The sequence below is a fragment of the Hylaeus volcanicus genome, chromosome 4 (assembly GCF_026283585.1).
Source record: "Hylaeus volcanicus isolate JK05 chromosome 4, UHH_iyHylVolc1.0_haploid, whole genome shotgun sequence".
Lineage (NCBI taxonomy): Eukaryota > Metazoa > Arthropoda > Insecta > Hymenoptera > Colletidae > Hylaeus > Hylaeus volcanicus.
The window spans coordinates 7,770,453-7,788,201 of NC_071979.1; the positions used below are offsets into that span (position 1 = coordinate 7,770,453).

The 17,749-nt window shown below is 36.4% G+C and overlaps 3 protein-coding genes across 5 annotated transcripts; 1 reads left to right on the top strand and 2 right to left on the bottom strand.

Annotated features, from left to right (window-relative positions):
• Window positions 1-88: 88 nt before the first annotated feature.
• On the bottom strand, window positions 89-3,999 carry LOC128875070 (ribonucleoside-diphosphate reductase large subunit). Its single transcript, XM_054120398.1, has 12 exons — window positions 3,851-3,999; window positions 3,486-3,655; window positions 3,297-3,385; window positions 3,028-3,205; window positions 2,573-2,936; window positions 2,198-2,502; window positions 1,960-2,122; window positions 1,508-1,896; window positions 1,257-1,444; window positions 838-1,146; window positions 568-756; window positions 89-498 (listed from the first exon to the last, which is right to left on the bottom strand). Exons 2-12 carry the CDS (start codon window positions 3,520-3,522, stop codon window positions 241-243), a joined length of 2,469 nt encoding a protein of 822 aa, XP_053976373.1. The 5' UTR covers window positions 3,523-3,655; window positions 3,851-3,999; the 3' UTR covers window positions 89-240.
• A 1,963-nt stretch (window positions 4,000-5,962) lies between these two features.
• On the top strand, window positions 5,963-13,807 carry LOC128875074 (sodium- and chloride-dependent GABA transporter 1-like). Of its 3 annotated transcripts, none has more exons than XM_054120402.1 (14): window positions 5,981-6,212; window positions 7,704-7,997; window positions 8,560-8,779; window positions 9,248-9,349; window positions 9,428-9,596; window positions 10,791-10,923; window positions 11,444-11,578; window positions 11,666-11,769; window positions 12,083-12,207; window positions 12,297-12,409; window positions 12,473-12,604; window positions 12,698-12,901; window positions 13,009-13,176; window positions 13,246-13,807. In XM_054120402.1, exons 2-14 carry the CDS (start codon window positions 7,767-7,769, stop codon window positions 13,345-13,347), a joined length of 1,938 nt encoding a protein of 645 aa, XP_053976377.1. In that variant the 5' UTR covers window positions 5,981-6,212; window positions 7,704-7,766; the 3' UTR covers window positions 13,348-13,807. The 3 variants fall into 3 exon arrangements, 2 of the variants coding, with proteins under 2 accessions (XP_053976377.1, XP_053976379.1); XM_054120404.1 differs by lacking the exon at window positions 5,981-6,212 and adding an exon at window positions 7,337-7,473; XR_008456755.1 differs by lacking the exons at window positions 13,009-13,176; window positions 13,246-13,807 and having other exon boundaries at window positions 5,963-6,212; window positions 12,483-12,604; window positions 12,698-12,840.
• On the bottom strand, window positions 13,697-14,740 carry LOC128875080 (male-enhanced antigen 1). The gene is made up of 3 exons (XM_054120410.1): window positions 14,258-14,740; window positions 14,111-14,182; window positions 13,697-14,042 (listed from the first exon to the last, which is right to left on the bottom strand). Exons 1-3 carry the CDS (start codon window positions 14,432-14,434, stop codon window positions 13,827-13,829), a joined length of 465 nt encoding a protein of 154 aa, XP_053976385.1. The 5' UTR covers window positions 14,435-14,740; the 3' UTR covers window positions 13,697-13,826.
• Between the last annotated feature and the right edge of the window lie 3,009 nt (window positions 14,741-17,749).

Genomic DNA, 17,749 nt, shown 5'->3' on the forward strand with positions numbered 1-17,749 from the left:
AAGATCTAAAACTGTTAAGAAACTTTCGATGACTATGAAATAAGCACAATTGAATGGTAAGTTTTGCAGGCTATTAGAACAATGTAAATGAAATTAAAAGTAAAATACTTTATTTCAGGATAGTTAAAAAATCACATGTTTACATATACTTATAAACATATAAAACGTTTTGCATTTATTATATTCGTAAATAAAAAAACTTAACTTAAGTACAACGTATACTCTTACAAATATCTATATTTATGATCCACAAGCCATGCATGCATCTCCATTTTCACGAGAACATGCCAGCACAACTTCGATGTCATCGATATTTTTATTATTTAACCATTCATTCTTTTTTCCATTAGTAAATTCCTCGTTACTTTCATTATCTGAATTAAAGGACTGATTAGTCGCAACACTGCTGGTATTTCGTAATTTTGATTTATCGACTGTAAATTGAAGAGCATTTGCTGCCGGTTTCGTTCTTAAGTAATACATGCCGGTCTTTAAACCCTGTAGAAATATATTGTAAAATTACACTTGAAATAGAAGGAATATATTAGCATAACGTTTTAAACTTACCATTTTCCATCCATAGAAATGCATCGATGTCAATTTTTCCATCGATGGTTTAGCCATGTGAACATTTAATGATTGTGATTGATCAATGAAAGCACCACGATCTGCCGCCATTTTTAAGATTGTTTTTTGTGGTATTTCCCAAACAGTTTTGTAAAGCACTTTCAAATCTTCTGGTATGCGTTCAATTGCCTATCAGACGATCATTTACATTAACTAATTTTTTATCGAATAATTATTTAGTAGTATACGAAACGTGTACATAGTATTAACCTGAATAGAACCATTATTTGCTATAATTTCATTTTTCATATCCTCGTCCCATAGATCTCTTTCAGTTAAATCTCGTAATAAATGAGGATTCACTACTTGAAATTCTCCAGATAATACTCGTCTTGTATAAATGTTACTAGTATATGGTTCTATAGATTCATTATTTCCTAAAATTTGGGCAGTAGAAGCTGTTGGCATGGGTGCAATTAACAACGAATTTCTAACTCCATATTTTGCAATTTTTTCTTTCAATATTTTCCAATCCCACAAATCAGTTGGGGTGACATTCCACATATCATACTGTAAAATCTAAAAATGCAATAACGTAATTTATATGCTACGACATTACAAGAAAAGTTATGGTAGTAAAGTTAACGCCGAATTATACTTTAATTGTTCTTAAAATTTAGTTTACTTACTCCTTTACTAACTGGACTGCCTTTGTAAGTTTCATATGTACCCTTTTCCATAGCAATTTCGCAACTAGCCTCTAATGCACTATAGTATAATGTTTCAAATATTTGAATGTTAAGTTTTTGTGCCTCTTCGCTTTCAAATGCGTATCGCATCAAAAGAAACGTATCCGCGAGTCCTTGTATTCCAATGCCTGTAAATACATGACAAATATTTACAAACATATTTAAATCATGTACAATAACTAGATACTTACCAATAGGTCTTTGTTTAAAGTTTGATACTTGCGCTTCTGGTATCGGATAGTAATTAACATCGATGACTTTATCCAAATTATGAGTAACGATTTTTGTGACTTTACGAAGTTTTTGAAAATCGAAAGTTCTACTAGTAGCATTCACAAACATATTGACAGCAATTGAAGCCAAATTGCATACAGCGACTTCATCTGGACTTGAATATTGTACAACTTCTGTACATAAATTACTACATTTAATCGTTCCTATGTTTTGATGATTTGATTTGCGATTACAATGATCTTTGTACAGCATGTATGGAGTTCCTGTTTCAACTTGTGCAATTATAATAGCGGTCCATAGGTCTCTAGCTTGAATCTGTCGTTTGTATCTCTTCTCGTTTTCATACCTAATAAAACACATTTATATAAAAATAAAAAAATATTCAGTTATATAATATTCAATAATGTACCGCGTATAGAGAGCTTCAAATTCGTCGCCCCAAACATCCTGTAGACCGGGAGATTCGTGTGGGCACATTAAAGTCCAAACACCATTTTCCAGAACCCTTTTCATGAAAAGATCAGGAATCCATAAAGCATAAAACAATTCTCTTGCTCTATATTCTTCTTTACCTGTGAACCCCAATTAAACAAAATATTATACAAGTATGAAAATACAATTAGGTGTATAATTAATCAGTGAATTACCAGTATTTTTTTTCAGATCCAAAAATTCAAAAATATCTGCATGCCATGGTTCTAAGTATATAGCAAATGCTCCTGGTCTTTTATTTCCACCTTGATCAACATATCGTGCTGTATTATTATACACTCTAATCATTGGGACCAAACCATTAGACACACCAAGTGTACCAGCTATTGGTGTACCTCTTGCTCTAATACAATGTACATTGAGTCCAATACCACCTGCTGATTTACTAATAAGTGCACATCTTTTTAATGTATCATAAATTCCCTCGATGCTATCTTCGCTCATTGTCAAGAGAAAACAACTGTAAAAAAAAAACGAGAATTTTTGATTACAGATTGGAGTGTATTTTATCATATGTATTAGACATATACCTAGACATTTGCTGTCGTGTGGTACATGCAGAGAAAAGTGTTGGTGACGCATGTGTAAAATATCTTTCTGATAAGAAATTATAAGTTTCTATAGCTTTATCGATATCTTCACCATGGATAGCGACTGCAACTCTCATTAACATATGTTGTGGTCTTTCGACAACCTTTCCATGTATTTTTAATAAATAACTTCTCTCGAGTGTTTTAAATCCAAAATAATTGTAACTAAAGTCTCTATCATAAATTATTGCAGAATTCAATCTATTTGCATTATTTTTTATGATATTATAATATTTCTCACTAATAACAGGCCTGTGTTTATCTGTATATTGTTCCTTTACATGATACAAATCATATATTACATCTACAAATTAAACATAAGAATTAAAACTAAAACAAATCATAGAATAAATCGAATACCAGAGTACATTAATTTAATGTATTCTTCACAATACCACTAAAACTTTTCCTTGTTTCCTTATGAAGATTGGAGACTGCAATCCTTGCAGCTAATATAGCATAATCTGGATGTTTGGTAGTCATAGTAGCTGCAGTTTCGGCTGCAAGATTATCTAACTCAACTGTAGTAACTCCTGAATATAAGCCACTGATGACACGAAAAGTAATTGCAGACTATAAACAAATAAAAACGAAATTAATTTATCTTAAAAGTTAATCTTAATTTGGTAAGCTTGGTAACGAGATACTTAATAATTAAACGTACAGGGTCTACATAGTCCATATCTAAATTGTAACATAATTTTTGAATTCTGGATGTTATTTTATCAAAATGAACGTCTTCCTTGTGTCCATCTGACAAAAGTAAACATTAGTTTGTAATATAATAGATTTGAATTTCATCAAGTATCAATGCAAATACAATAATAGATAGATTACATTTCGGAATACTTACTGCGTTTTATTACATACATCTTCCCCTTGGCACCCATTTTTAAGTAACAATGATCGTCTGTAATGTATCCTGATCTTACGAAAGCACAGTAATTTTCCGGTTTCTATCGTACCGGCGTTTACCATGAAACACCATGAAATGTGATGAAATGGAAGCTGTTAGGCGGTTACCTGCGGCGTGGTCACGTAACATTTAAATGCCGCTACCGTTTGTATATAGTTCGAATGTGAATATTTGAAAAACCGTTACAAATTATTTCTTTCGCAGTATTTGACTGTGTAGAATATTCGAATGAACTCATCCGTTTTTGTATTTTGAATTGTTCGTCCTTAATAATAATAAGAAATAAATACATATATACGTACACACAATACATGCTGAACATATAGTTCTGTAGCGACATGACTGCATGAATTGGCTGGTATAATGCGCATGTGAACTGACGTGAACTGAAACTGAAACTATGAAATTATTTGACTCGGTCGGTTATATTATTAGACACGAGCCTTCGTTTTTAAGCTTTTAAACTATCACGATTTCTCTTGTGGGTTCCCGGTATTTTCGGTCAAATGAATAGCCATCTAGCGATGAAAATACCGAACTATTGAACTGAACTGAAACACTCTTTTATTTACACCTTTATACATATTTACATGATTATACTAATTGTCTAAATACATTACAATTATTATCTCTTATAGGTTAATTTAATTCCTGTCTTGTTACTTACTGTTATAAGTATGCCTTTTACTTAGACATACTTATATAATATAATAATATTTTATAGAAACTCAATTTATATCATTTTTAGTTATCTTATAAATTAAATTTCTTCTTTTATATTGAAAATTATGGAAATGAGAGTTTATTTACGTAAAAGAATCTTTCTATATTCTGTTTATATCTAATACTTAACTTATACTTTTGTTTTCCTTCCGTACTATCAACTAAAACTTTTATTTTTTTGATAATTGCATGTCTATATTTTTATTACACTGTCCTCGCTCCTTTACTTTTCTCTCTTTATTTTTTTTACATATAAACATATGGTATGATATAAGTATTAACATGTATTATATTATCTAATTATCTTTGTAATATAACAGTCATATAAAGTATACCGAACTATTTTCGGAATTTGTATCAGCGCCTTTATCGGGAAAACGCTCAAGTTTGTCATGGAATAGTTCCTACTGTCAACGCTAGATGGAGCCATTTGTTTCGACCAGATTTTTTTTTATTATATCCAATAACAAATAGGTGAACAGCTTCGCAATGTTAAAATTTGAATGGAAACCAATTTTTAACTCTCAATTCTTTATTTTTTTAATTAAAACAAACAAATGGCCCCATCTAGCGTTGACAGTGGGAACTATTTCACGACAAACTTGGGCGTTTTCCCGATAGAGGCGCTGACCAAACTCCGAAGTTCGTATGTTCACCGCTAGATGGCAACGCCAATTTCCCGCGGGAATTTTGAATGTCTTTTCATTTAAACGAATTAAAGTTCAATATAAACATTTGTAGATACTATTGAGTAATTTATGAGTCTTTTACAAACTCAAATTCATATGTGAACGGACTCCTGAAGTCAATCACTTATTCTAGCACATTTTCTTCATTTTTCTACTGTATTTTAGCTTCTTTTGAGGCTTCTTTTGAGGGTTCTTGACACGTCTCCTTTTGACCAAATAAAATCAATAGTCCTGATTTTGTATGAAACTTAGTGTTATTGGTCCAATAGTTATTCCCACTATTTCCAATACTTTTCATTACGACATGATAACCCTCGTTAAGCATTCCTGTCACTAAATATGCTGCCATTTCTGCAGTTTTTTATTTCGCATTTAATATGTCTTGCCACATTCAGGTTTAAAGAATTAATATTAAAATTATATAAATTAAAGAAATCAAATATATTTTTCCAATAGACTACAATTTCACTTTGATACGAAACTAAATTTACCATTCTAGTCCTGTAGATTATAGAGCACTAGAATTAAATTAATAATAAAATTTGCAATATTTCACTTTGATACGAAACTAAATTTACCATTCTAGTCCTGTAGATTATAGAGCACTAGAATTAAATTAATAATAAAATTTGCAATATTTCACTTTTATACGAAACTAAATTTACCATTCTAGTCCTGTAGATTATAGAGCACTAGAATTAAATTAATAATAAAATGTGTAATTTTACACGAATGGCAACACGAGTAACAGTTTCAGGTCTTGTAATTTACGATAATTGAAAACCCGTGGATTCGCGGATTTTTATTTAAATGGCACCTAGCGCGAGACGCTTGACAAAGTCAAGATCAAGTGTGATCCAGCGTATTTTGAGCATGCTCATCAAAGGAGGGAAGAATTCGCGGCCATCGGTATGGTGAATCGGTTATTAGTGGACTTCGGGGCCCTCTCGTCATTCACATAGCGCACCTAAATATAGAATGACACTGTGGCACCAATTTGTTGAATGAAACGATAGGTGTGTTGGTGCTTGGGGGACTGAACAGCACCGTGGGGTAGATCTCTAGGGTACAGCAGAAATCTCGGCGCTCGCCGTTCGCGAGCACGATTTGTGAACGTAACGACACGCTCTGTGGCAAGTCGTTTATTCTTTTTTTTTCTCTTCCATCCACGACGGTTCCACGGGCTAATTATCGGTAACAAGTTTCGGTCTAGTAGAAATCACGTTCGGATCTCGTGGTGAATTTGTGACATGTACGTACAATGTTCGAACTGCATGGGCGAGAGAACGCCAATCCTTTTCCGCGAGCGCGATCACGGCTGTTAACAAAGTGTCAGTTATTATTTGATCAGTGATTACGTTACGAGTCTGTTAAAGACTGTTCCGTTCGGCTAAACAGGATTTCAAATAATTCTCTTCTCTTTACTTTTGATCCTTTTCTATTTTTTTTTTTTTTTTATGGAACATATGGCGCTAATTATTTGTTGTTTGTTTTTAATCAACAAAAATTCTTGATCGCATCCTGTTATGCGTACTGTATGGTATCGCAGTATTTATTGTCTCGGGTGATTAATTTTAATAGCCATCGGCTCGAGGACTTTGCATGTTGGTAATTTAACGTAGAAAAATGACGAATAAAGATTTTTATTCAAACTAAAGTTATTAGAATTAATTTGTACGCCAAGTAATTGTAGGAATTATGGCGCAACACGAAATCAGGTAAACTTGTAGAAATTATTTAATGTGTTGACAGATTTTGTATGAATTTTGCATTAATTTTTTGATATTTGGTGGATGAAACGATTACAACATATATATATATCGTTACGTCTTTGGTGTCGATGAAACAATTGAAACCGACAGAAACACCGAATGGAAGTGTCCTAAACTTTATTTACGTTCATTCGTTCGGGTCAGTTACTATACAATTGGGCTTATTACACAATTGAAGCGCAGAAGATATAAATCGTTTCATACTCGGAATAACGTCTTTAAAAGGACATTGCACCCCGTGGATTTGACGTTAATCGATCCTCGTTCGTGTTTGTCTTCGGAAACTTATCGACTTCCGCCGTGCTTTAACGAATCGAGCGCTCAAGACGGAACGACGAAACCACGGACGAATAATTTATTGCTTCCACCCAGCGAATTGAAAATTTAAACGGACACGATACCATTGCGGCGAGACGTCCGCCCGTCGTTGTTCGCTGTTCCACGTGATGATCGCCGATGACATCGTTTCTTTCACCGATGGTTAATTTAAAATGGGACAAGGTTGCACGATGGGAACAACGTTTGACAAACGTGATTCCCGGAAGTGGCTCGTTGTCTATCATCCATCATCATCAAGACCCTTGCACAGCAGTGTCTCACGTAACGACGATGACCGCTGAACATTTAAAGTTCCTCAGAAGCGATCGCGTCATCTTTCACCTAGTGCTCGTTGTAAACTCGTCAGCGCCGATAGTATTATCTGAATTAGCAAAACATCTCGATAGACCACGATACGTCACTGTAATATCCTTGTACAGTGTTGGAAAAATTATCCGTTAAATTCAACACGAATCACATGTCTCGAACGGAATATTTGTTTGTATCGTCTATAAAACATTAAAACAAAACGAATAGAGACGATTGTTTGTTTGGCTTTTGTTTTTTTAAATATGAATCACGTGTTAATTAAACGACAATGCGAATGAGACACAAGTCGACTTTCACGGTTTACTTCTAAACGTTTGTTATAGATCCGATCGAGACATGATAGGATGAGGTGAATTCGGTCTACCTTGCAATCCGGACGAAAAATAATGCCTTCTAGCGGATCCAAAGTACCTAAGGTAGACAGGTCCACAAGTCCTCTGCCACAGAAGCCCGTCAGTCCCGTCCAAGAATTGAAAGCCTTGTTCGCCGAACCGCCCTTGAGAGTCTCAAATGGCGGGAAAGATCAAGAATTCCGCTTCGAGACTATTCAGTGTTTGCAATCCACCGGTACGAAGGATACAAAATCGCTGCCGGAACGAGGAACTTGGAGCAGCAAGGTGAATAAGCAACCTCATATTGAATACATAGTCCAAATAAAGGTAGCTTTTTTCCTCGTTGACATTTCTAAGCAACGATCAATTTTAGAAACACACGTGAAAGGGATTTTATTATACATTATATCGAATTATAGTCAGTGTAAGAAGTATTCGTACAGTAACCAGTTTAAAATGAAACTAATAAGAAATAAGAGATTAACATTAAAAGTAATAAACTTTAATCGATGCAAATTCTACTCTAAAAATATCTAGGAATGTTGGTCAATTATTTCTTCCCCAAAAATTTATTAATAAAATAAATATATGAAGTTTTATTTTGAATTGATTCCTGTACGAATACTTATTACACTGACGACGGTATCTTGTATTTTACTTTATTCTGTTCGTCAACTGGATGTCCTACATATTGTTTGCCATAATTTCCGAATAAATTCAAATTTCACTTTCTCGAGAGCGCACATTTTTCCAGTCTTCGACTACGAAAAGTATTCTTCGTCAGAGAGAACCTTAAGGAATATTTTTCGCTTTTCTTTTCAAGCAATAATTCGTGTTCTATTTCCAGGTCGAGTTCATCCTATCTGTAGTCGGATTAGCGATAGGATTAGGAAACCTGTGGCGATTTCCTTACCTCTGCTACAAAAATGGCGGCGGTGCGTTCATGGTTCCTTACTTCATCGCTCTTGCACTCGCCGGCGTGCCGATGTTCCTAATGGAGTTGTCTTTGGGTCAGATGATGACTATAGGCGGATTAGGCGTCTTCAAGATAGCTCCGATTTTCAAAGGTTCGAGCTCGTCGTTTGCCTCGTAACATTCAACTTTCTCACGAACAAATAACATCGATGTTTCCATTTCTTCGCTTGACTTATCAGATAATTGAATAAACTTGATACAATTGGCGTCAGAGAAATAATATAATTTACTTTCACGATGTTTCGACCTAATACAAAGAAACCTTAGGAAACACTCGAGAATCAGGAGTAAAGTGAAAAACTCCCAATAATGGTTGTACAATGGTAACGATAAGAACATAACTATAGCACCGTTGTATATTTTTGAATGTGTCAGACTTTTAAATAGGACTGAAAAATATGACCACACGAGCCAAAAGGATATGGATATACAAATAACGCGTAACTTATTTTCCCGCGGTGGTATTGCACTACCAAACAAAAAGACATCGAACAAGCGATATCTTTTCTGTATTGCTTTAATACCAACAGAATCACGTTTAACCGATTCCTCGCAAACAGGTATCGGATACGCCACATGCGTGCTCTCCTGCTGGACGAACGTGTACTACATCATCATACTGGCGTGGGCGCTCTTCTACTTCTTAGTCTCGCTGCGAATCGGTACGAAAATGGCACGTGCGATGCGTTTAACGAAATTAATCAGATTTACTGAAATTTCTTCCCGATTCGTCTGCGTAGACGTGCCGTGGAGAACGTGCGACAACCCTTGGAACACGCATTACTGTCTCACCACCACGGAACGTTTGGAAGCGATGTGTTGGCCTGAGAACGACGACACTATATGCGCCACTTCGCTCGGCAATGTAAGTCACACCTTGCTGAGGGATCCGGTGAAAGAATTCTGGGAGTAAGTTCACGCAACGAAGAGATCATTATTTTAGATATTTCAGGCTTTTACTGCTCGATACTTCATGGCTGATGCTAACTCTGCCGTTTTCAAACTTTGGTAGACAGGCTGTCCCAAAAATGTTGGAGTTCCTTGAAAGGGGTGGTTCGGGGAGGAGGTGATTTCAAACAACTCTTTCCTCGGTGAAAATGTTGTTCGAGGCTACGTTAAGGAGATATTAACGGAAAAGTCCAAAACAATCGGAGCGCGAGTTCAGACAGCCGCAGTAGCATAGGCCAGTGCTAGACAGCCGCAGTAGCTTAGCCTCCGCACTAAGAGAGCCGCAGTAGCATAGGGTCTGCACTAGACAGCCGCAGTAGCTTAGCCTCCGCACTAGAGAGCCGCAGTAGCATAGGGTCCGCACTAGAGAGCCGCAGTAGCATAGGGTCTGCACTAGACAGCCGCAGTAGCTTAGCCTCCGCACTAGACAGCCGCAGTAGCTTAGCCTTCGCACTAAGAGAGCCGCAATAGCATAGGGTCTGCACTAGACAGCCGCAGTAGCTTAGCCTCCGCACTAGAGAGCCGCAGTAGCTTAGCCTCCGCACTAGACAGCCGCAGTAGCTTAGCCTCCGCACTAGAGAGCCGCAGTAGCATAGGGTCTGCACTAGACAGCCGCAGTAGCTTAGCCTCCGCACTAGAGAGCCGCAGTAGCATAGGGTCTGCACTAGACAGCCGCAGTAGCTTAGCCTCCGCACTAAGAGAGCCGCAGTAGCATAGGGTCTGCACTAGACAGCCGCAGTAGCTTAGCCTTCGCACTAAGAGAGCCGCAGTAGCATAGGGTCTGCACTAGACAGCCGCAGTAGCATAAGCTCCGCGATAGCGTAGCGCGGTTCTTAACGAAGCCTCGCATAACATTTTCACTAAAGAAAAAATTGTTTCAAATAACCCCCCGAACCATCCCTTTCAAAGAATTCCAACATTTCTGGGACGCCCTGTATATTTCTTATATGCAATACACGAATTATATACAATTTTTTCGTGTATTATTCGATTCAGTTCCGCGTAAATTGTTTCTGCATTTAGTTGACAAAAATGTTGATGTGTCATTTAATCCCTGAAACATATTACGCTTAGAAGCCTCGATTAGTATCGAATCATAAATCGTTTCGTTCGGAGTTGATACTTCATTCGTTCTCTTCTTTTTTCTCGAAAAAGGAGACGCACTCTTCAAATCTCCGACGGCGTGGAAAACGTCGGTGGCGTGAGATGGGAACTGGCGGGCACATTAGCCGTAGTTTGGATCATGTGTTACTTCTGTATTTGGAAAGGCGTGAAATGGACAGGAAAAGTAAATTCAAACAGTTGTATACGATGGGTAAAAGAAGTATTTGCACGGTTACGTTTTTGTTGCAACAACTTTTTACGAACAAATGATATATTCGGTACAATCGTTTCCCGGATGTCTTTGCTTCCAATGTCTTGTTTTCGGAACGCAATACTAAGCATAATAAGTTACAAATATTTGGTCGTCCTAAAAGTTCGCGCTATTTATACCTCTATTTCTCAAATTAATATGTGAAACATACTCTCAAGTGTCACAAGAAAAGATAATCTGTCTCATTTCGCAATAGTTTCTCACCTCTCTCGGATAGTCATTATACCGTTACTAGAAAATTTCTGTGGTTTTTTTAATTAAATTTCGACACTGTCTTCGGCACGAACTTATGGGACGACCTAATAGAAACAATTCGAACTAACATATTACCCGTTGCTAAAAAAAAAATTAAGAGTGCCGATACACTTACCATCCACTATATGTATTTCTCCTAAACGAAAGTGAATATTATTAATCGTTAACATTCGCACAGGTCGTTTATTTTACATCGTTATTTCCGTACGCGTTGCTGGCACTTCTGTTGGTAAGAGGATTAACACTTCCAGGAGCGATGGAAGGTTTGAAATATTACGCAACGCCAAACCTATCGAAACTCGGCGATCCCGAAGTACTGAAACGTTAATTATCCTTGCTTCAGTAAATGCTGCGCCTCGTTGGATCGCTGATTAATTAATATTTCCATGAATACCCGTAGGTGTGGATCGACGCGGTGACGCAAATATTTTTCTCTTACGCGCTGGGTTTAGGAGCGTTGGTCGCCCTCGGAAGCTACAACAAGTTCAACAATAACGTTTACAAGTGAGTAGCTTAAGTACTTCCTCCGAATAATGCACGCTTCCATTGAGTAATTTCCTTCGAGTATACAGGGTGGGCCATTAGCATAGGAACATCGAAATGTATCCGTTCTTTATGAAAAAAAACTGATCGGAACAAAACGAAACTGTTCGAAGAGAAGACATAATTATTGAACAAATTAAATTTCTCTTGAAGTCATTTTTTCGAGATTTCAAGATTACACGGACGTTTTTCTCAAATGGCTAAAATATAATTGAATCGATAGTGTACTCTGGCGTTCTGAAACAATGAACGAAAATTGATGTATTTGTTTCAGAGATGCACTTATCGTTTGCACAGTGAATTCGTGTACCAGTATGCTCAGCGGCGTTGTCATATTCTCTGTAGTAGGTTTCATGGCTCACGAACAACAAAAACCAGTTGCGGATGTAGCTGCTTCCGGTAACTACGTTTTATATTAAATCAAGGAACAGCATGCGTAAATTTTGTTTCCTTTTAATATCGTTATTTTTACAATTTCTTTCGACTAGGTCCAGGATTAGCTTTCCTGGTTTATCCTTCCGCGGTTCTTGAGTTACCTGGATCATCGATTTGGGCTTGTTTATTCTTTTTTATGCTTATACTTATTGGCTTAGACAGTCAGGTAACTTAACATATCTTAACGAAACTATCTTCGATAATTACGATCGATTGTTATGTTTTATAGTTTTGTACAGTTGAGGGCTTCATAACAGCGGCGGTAGACGAGTGGCCGCACGTTCTTAGAAAGCGAAAAGAGTTGTTCATAGCGATTGTCTGTTTTGTCTCCTATTTGATCGGCCTTACTTGCGTTACCGAAGTAAGTACGTAATGGAAATAGTGGCCGTATAAACATAATCGTATATCCAGGATATGTGGATTAATCAAAAAAATATTTTCATGTCGTTTTCAGGGAGGAATGTATGTATTTCAATTATTAGACTCGTATGCCGTCAGTGGATTTTGTCTCCTCTTTTTAATGTTTTTCGAATGCATCGCTATCTCTTGGGCATTCGGAGTGAACCGCTTTTATGATGGCATTCGTGACATGATTGGTTATTATCCTTGTTGTTGGTGGAAGATATGCTGGACATTTACTACTCCTGTCATTTGTGTGGTAAGATGTACTTTATTAAATATAAAATCTAGATCTAGAATCTAGATGCTTCAAGTTACAAAATGCCGACCAAAATAACGAGGAATAAAAAGAAAAATTTAAATTAGGGTGTCTTTACATTCAACATAATTAAGTTCGTCCCTGTGAAATACCTAACGTACGAGTATCCTTGGTGGAGTCATGTATTAGGATGGCTTTCTGGCCTTTCGTCGATGTTATGTATTCCGGGCTATATGATTTACATTTGGTGCACAACATCAGGAACTACCTCTGAGGTACATAACTTAAAAATGATCTATTGTCTCCAAGTTCTGTAAAATTCTGAGGATCATTTTTTCTTTCAGAAATTCCGAAAACTGATCAGAATAGAAGACGATGTCGCGACCTTAAGAATGAAGCTGAATCAGAGCAAAGCCGTCGCTATCAGCGCAGAACATGAACTATAAGTGCATTGTGCTCTTATTCGATGACTATCGATGATGCATGTGTGTTATTTCAAAGTATGACTGAAGAAAAGCATGATTTCATATATTGAACAATATCATATCACGCAATCATGTAATCATTAACCATAACAAATAAAAACCAAATGCGAGTACAAAGTGAAATGCGTTAACAATGATGAGATGCAAACTTATAATAAAAAAGATATGGCTTGCATTTCTAAATCTAGAATGCGATTAAGATAAAATAAATAATTTTATTTCTCGTAATTTACATAAGGTCGGTTTTGTCTACTGTATACAACTGAAGACAACGCGTTACATCTAATACACAGAACTGTGTAAAACCAGAGATATTGCAATTTCATTTTTATTTTTACATAAAATGTAACCTGAATTTGTAACTTAAAGAAACAGAAAAAGAAGTATGTTTACGAGCAATTACATATTTCGTGTAACAGCATTAATTAAAATACTTAAATCTACTTTTCCCTATTCTGTATTTCTTTAATGCGGCCGATAAGTTGTTCTTTCCATTGATCTTCAGATATAGTATTTGCCCATTCTGGAATTGCTGCAGTTGGTAACATGAAACTTGCCATCATAGATTTTACTTGATTAATTTTCTCTGCGTCCATGTCGATATTCGATCGATTATGTGGAGATGACCAAACTTCAATTGTTTCTGACATACAATCCTATACGAAACATATTATAGTACAAAGAAATAATTAGCATTAGCGTTGCAATCTATATAAATACTTACTTGATGTGGTTCTAAAGATGGAAGCTGTAATGTTTGATTGGATTCGCCTGCATTGGATGCCCATTCGTCATCCTAACAAGTAAAGTACACGATTATAAGATAAATGTTTCTGCATATGAATAATGAACTATAAAACAAGTAGCGTACTTCGTCTTCGTATAACATGGGATCACTATCTGTAGGTACTTGAGATAAGGGTACATATCCTGCCATTCCTACATCATCATCTTCACTGTCCGATTCATTTGCTCCTCTAGCATCGAGTTGTAAAGTAGGTGCATTTAAAGTTTCCTCTATAGGTTGTTGCGTTGGGTCAGGAGACATTGTGCATCACTTATTTTTATATTTACTATATTTATTACTTCAACTCTAAACATATATTCACTTATTCCGTTCAAAATTGGAAATTTCTAACCTCACATTTGCACACGACAATATTTTCTGCAATAGAATCTACAAAACGTGCTTCGTATAAAATAAATAGCATTCTAGTAACGCAACTAATCTTTCTACCAAAATATTTTCGATCGAATGAATTACAAATGACGACGAATTAATCGCGATAGAGAATCTGACAGCTGACAGCTGATTCCTCTTGCTGTTTAACACTAACCCGGCTGACCACTTTGTGTGCGTATGTACATGTATATGTACTATATATGTACTATGTTCACCATTGTTCTCATCGTCAGATAAATCGTTCAATATCTCGAAAATTATACAAATATTCAATTAATTCGGAGGTGTACATATTTAAATGCATTTTAAAGTTTTAGATTATTATATCAATGTTCTTTCGAGAAAGTAATATTTCGGAACATGAAAAGTTGAGAAAAAGTAATCGGGAGATATATTTCTATATTTTAATGTCTATTGATTGGAACAATTAAAACTTATTATCTCCGACATAATTAAACATTTATTATATTCACTCGAATACATTGATTGTGAGAAAGTTGTCAATATTTTAATATCTATTGATTGGACCAATTGAATATTAATTTCTGACAATAGTTACATATGTAACTATATAATAATATTATAATAATATAATAATAATATTAATATATAATAATAATATAATTATAATATATATAATTAATATTAATTATTAAGAAGACTTATTATTTAAACAATAAATAAATCTTCTTTAAATACGAGAATCATGTCTTTAAAGTAATTTGAGTGATTGTTTTGTACGCAGAATGCATACTTTTCGAGTATGAGCAAAGTAAGATTCAAACAATGAAATGCAGTTGATATGAAATTTAATCAAATTCTTGTTCCAACAAGTGTTCGTATATTTTTTATTCTTTAAAAATTCGACTTTTAGTTATACATAGTAACGATAATTCTTTCCACATTGAAATATAATGGGTGTCCAGTGGTTTTTTGGCACCTTGAATATCGTAGTATAATTGGTTTTCTAAGGAAACTGTTTTAAGACACCGAAACCTCGAAAATCCAAGCGTTCGTATCATTTCGATACGCAGTTTATAAGCATTGCCAGTACAATTCCCGCAGTAAATCCGGTATGACGCGAGATCCGTGAAGCTTAGAAAAGGTTAATAGGGGTCTGGGTTCGGATTGAAAATGACCGGAAGAGGCTAACCGTTCCCCAGGGCTGGTTCTAGTCCACTCGCACGGCCTTATCTAAGACTTTAACGAGGGGGCGATCTATTAGAGATAAGAACAGTCCGGCAGAAAAATAAATATCGCTGGCGATAATAGTCTCGTTTCTCCCTACGTTCGTCTTTGTCCTCGCCTCGAACGTTTTTATTCGATGAAAGAAGGATGTCGATTGTTTGTACAATTCCTGCGAGTACGATCGACCTCTCGGTTTACTTTGCTCGAACAATTTCACACTGTTTCAATATATAACAAATGAAATCATACATCTAATAAAATTGTATTCTGGTCTCTGTTATTATTTGAACTGAAGTCGGTACGGTACTTAGATATCGATAATTCAAAAAAAAGCTCGTGCTAGACTGGTAATTTATAACGAGCAAGACTGGACCAATAGGTGCAATAATCAACGTAAAACAGATTACCTTCATAAAATAAAAAAACCAAGTTTTTCTTTCATTAACTCAACTATTTATGATTTTTGGCAATTTGTACTTTGATTTTCCGATCATATTATTGATAGTTTAATACTAAGATTGTTTATAAGAGCCAAACAGCGATTGTTTATAAGAGCTACCATCGATTTTATTGGTTTCGAGGATGTTTAAAACCTTGTGTCTCTACATCATTTTAAAAGCTTTCTCAATGTCTAGTGACATAAGATATTTATTTATAGATAAACACATTGTTTTTTTTTCTAACATCCATCTCAATCGTGTGTTCACTATTTTCTCCAGTAACTTGCAAACATTGTGAGCGATATCGATCTATAATTTTTCAGGGTTTGTCGGATCTTTTCCTGGCTTGAGGACAGGAACAGTAGCTCAACAAAAGCTCAACAACGGAAACGAATTTCTCAAATTAGTCAAGATATTAATCAAATATAACACGTTAAGTGTTAACACGTTAACACGTTGACTGCCAGAGAGATATTCATGAAAATTTCTGCTAGAATTAAATATTATTCAGACAATTGGAGACTACATAATCAAATTTGGTATGTATCTTTATAACTTCATCAAAATACACGTGTTTCATTTAAATTCATTCCCTTTGAAGCTTAACTTTCGGAATTAATTTCGTTAGTTCTTCAGTGAAATGCACTATCACCCGCATATGGGTGACGTGGCGATCAACGTGTTAAAGAAACTATATAATAATTAAATTGTAATCAATGACGCGATAGCCTCGTAGTTGGTGTGACTTTGAATAAAGTATTTGAAGAAAAGAAAAGGTTCTTCCGGTATGAAAATTTCGAACGGAGCCAGAGGTAGCAAAAATAGAGGCGTCGGATGACGTCGGGGAAAAAAGAAAGCCGAAGTTTTTGGGGCGGAGGCGAGCAAAAGTTATTCTTCTGGTACGCGTGCACCAGCGGGAGAGCCCAGCCAGAGCAGGTTCCCGCGAGTTGAAGAAGAAAAGAGCGAGATTCGCCTTTCGTCGAAGCGCAAAGCAGAGAAGAGCGTAGAGAAGAGCGTAGTCTTGGCAGCCGTAAGCCTCGGAGATATATTGTCCGTTTGAATAACGTTGTCGGTGCTCTTGGGGGCCCACTCCGCGCCGGCAGCGGCCGTTTATTAAACGAATCAGTGTTATCGCGGTGAGAGAGCCCTCATGAATAAACCATCGAGTGTTTAGGGCGGCGGAAAGGTGGTGGCATCGGGGGTTACGGCCTTGCAGCGACCGCTTCCAACCACCACCACCCTCCGTAACGGGAGAGGAACGGGGGAACGGCAAACTCTAACGGGCTGGGGGTGGTAAGCTCGCCACGGGGTGCGGCTATATTGTTTTCTTGATGAGCGCGAAACATCCCCCGAATCTCTACCGTATGCGGGATAATTTTACGCGTCACCCTGTCCCGCGGACCATTTCGCGCCGCGTCCCAAGCTTTCACGTCGCGTGCTTCGCGCGAGGCTTTACGCGATACGTCGTCTATTACTCTATCGTTCTACGTCGTGACCTCTCATACGTACATTGTATACCTCGTGGGTGTCGACACGAAATAGATTTTGGGAG

Coding starts and splice junctions, on each gene's coding strand:
- LOC128875070 (XM_054120398.1), bottom strand. CDS start 3,522: ATGGGTGCCAAGGGGAAGATGTATGTAATAAAACGCA. Junction 2,123..2,197: donor GGATCTGAAAAAAAATACTG/GTAATTCACTGA, acceptor TGGGGTTCACAG/GTAAAGAAGAATATAGAGCA. Junction 499..567: donor ATTTCTATGGATGGAAAATG/GTAAGTTTAAAA, acceptor ATATTTCTACAG/GGTTTAAAGACCGGCATGTA.
- LOC128875074 (XM_054120402.1), top strand. CDS start 7,767: ATGCCTTCTAGCGGATCCAAAGTACCTAAGGTAGACAGGTCCACAAGT. Junction 8,780..9,247: donor GATAGCTCCGATTTTCAAAG/GTTCGAGCTCGT, acceptor CCTCGCAAACAG/GTATCGGATACGCCACATGC. Junction 10,924..11,443: donor GCGTGAAATGGACAGGAAAA/GTAAATTCAAAC, acceptor ACATTCGCACAG/GTCGTTTATTTTACATCGTT.
- LOC128875080 (XM_054120410.1), bottom strand. CDS start 14,434: ATGTCTCCTGACCCAACGCAACAACCTATAGAGGAAACTTTAAATGCA. Junction 14,183..14,257: donor CCATGTTATACGAAGACGAA/GTACGCTACTTG, acceptor TTTACTTGTTAG/GATGACGAATGGGCATCCAA. Junction 14,043..14,110: donor CATCTTTAGAACCACATCAA/GTAAGTATTTAT, acceptor TGTTTCGTATAG/GATTGTATGTCAGAAACAAT.